Below are 1,007 nucleotides of genomic sequence, written 5' to 3'. Positions count from 1 at the left end.
GAAACGGTTTCTGGGCAGCTCTCTTACTCCGTCTCAGAGGAGGTGAATCTGGGGACTGTTGTCGGAAATGTCGCGAAAGATCTGAGCATCAATGTCCAGGATTTGGAGCCCCGCATGTTTCAGATCGTTTCTGGATCAAAGAGGAAATATTTCGAGGTAAATCTAAAAACTGGAGCCCTCTATGTTAACGAGAGAATAGATCGAGAGGAGCTTTGCGGTGATGAGCCCAAATGCTCACTCAGTGTAGAAGCTGTTATTAATAACCCTCTGAAACTGTATCGTGTTGAAATTATTATTTTAGATGTGAATGATAATTCCCCTTCATTTGAAAGCACGTCACAAGAAATCGACATTTCTGAGAACACAGCGGAAGGAATTAAATTTCCTCTGCATCAAGCACACGATGCAGACGTGGGAAAAAATTCCGTAAATACCTACAAGCTGAGTCATAATGAACATTTTTCATTGACTACACATAAAGAAGAGGGTGTGACTCCTGAGTTGGTGCTTCAGAGAGTTTTAGACAGAGAAAAACAGTCTATGATTAAGCTCACACTGACTGCCATCGATGGAGGAACACCTGCTAAATCCGGAAGTATGACTATAATAATCAATGTGTTAGATATTAATGACAATCCTCCGATTTTCAGCCAACGGTTGTATAAAGCCAGAGTCTACGAAAATGTTAAAATAGGCACATCAATAATTACACTAAATGCCACTGATTTAGATGAAGGACAGAATGGAAAAGTGATTTATTTATTCAGCAAAGTTGGTCGTGGGAAACAAATAGATGTGTTTTCTATAAATGAACAAACAGGGACTGTAACGAGCAAAAGGAATATTAATTTTGAAGAAAATAATGCTTTTGAACTTCAAGTACAAGCCAGTGATGGAGCTTCCTCGCCTATGAGTTCACATGCTAAATTACTGGTTGAAGTATTAGACGTTAATGACAATGCACCTGAAATTTCAGTCACATCACTGTTGAACACTGTTAAAGAGGA

The 1,007-nt window shown here is 39.1% G+C and overlaps 1 protein-coding gene across 1 annotated transcript; it reads left to right on the top strand.

Annotated features, from left to right (window-relative positions):
• Positions 1-6: 6 nt before the first annotated feature.
• LOC106633064 (protocadherin gamma-C3) lies at positions 7-1,002 on the top strand (the record flags this gene model as incomplete). Its single annotated transcript, XM_014331829.1, has 1 exon — positions 7-1,002. A coding segment is annotated over one exon (996 nt), but the record flags the coding sequence as incomplete, so codon positions are not given.
• Positions 1,003-1,007: the final 5 nt, after the last annotated feature.

This window comes from Haplochromis burtoni, unplaced genomic scaffold (assembly GCF_018398535.1).
Source record: "Haplochromis burtoni strain Fernald_Lab_line unplaced genomic scaffold, NCSU_Asbu1 Contig_7395, whole genome shotgun sequence".
NCBI lineage: Eukaryota > Metazoa > Chordata > Actinopteri > Cichliformes > Cichlidae > Haplochromis > Haplochromis burtoni.
This window is presented reverse-complemented; position numbering and strand designations above follow the sequence as displayed.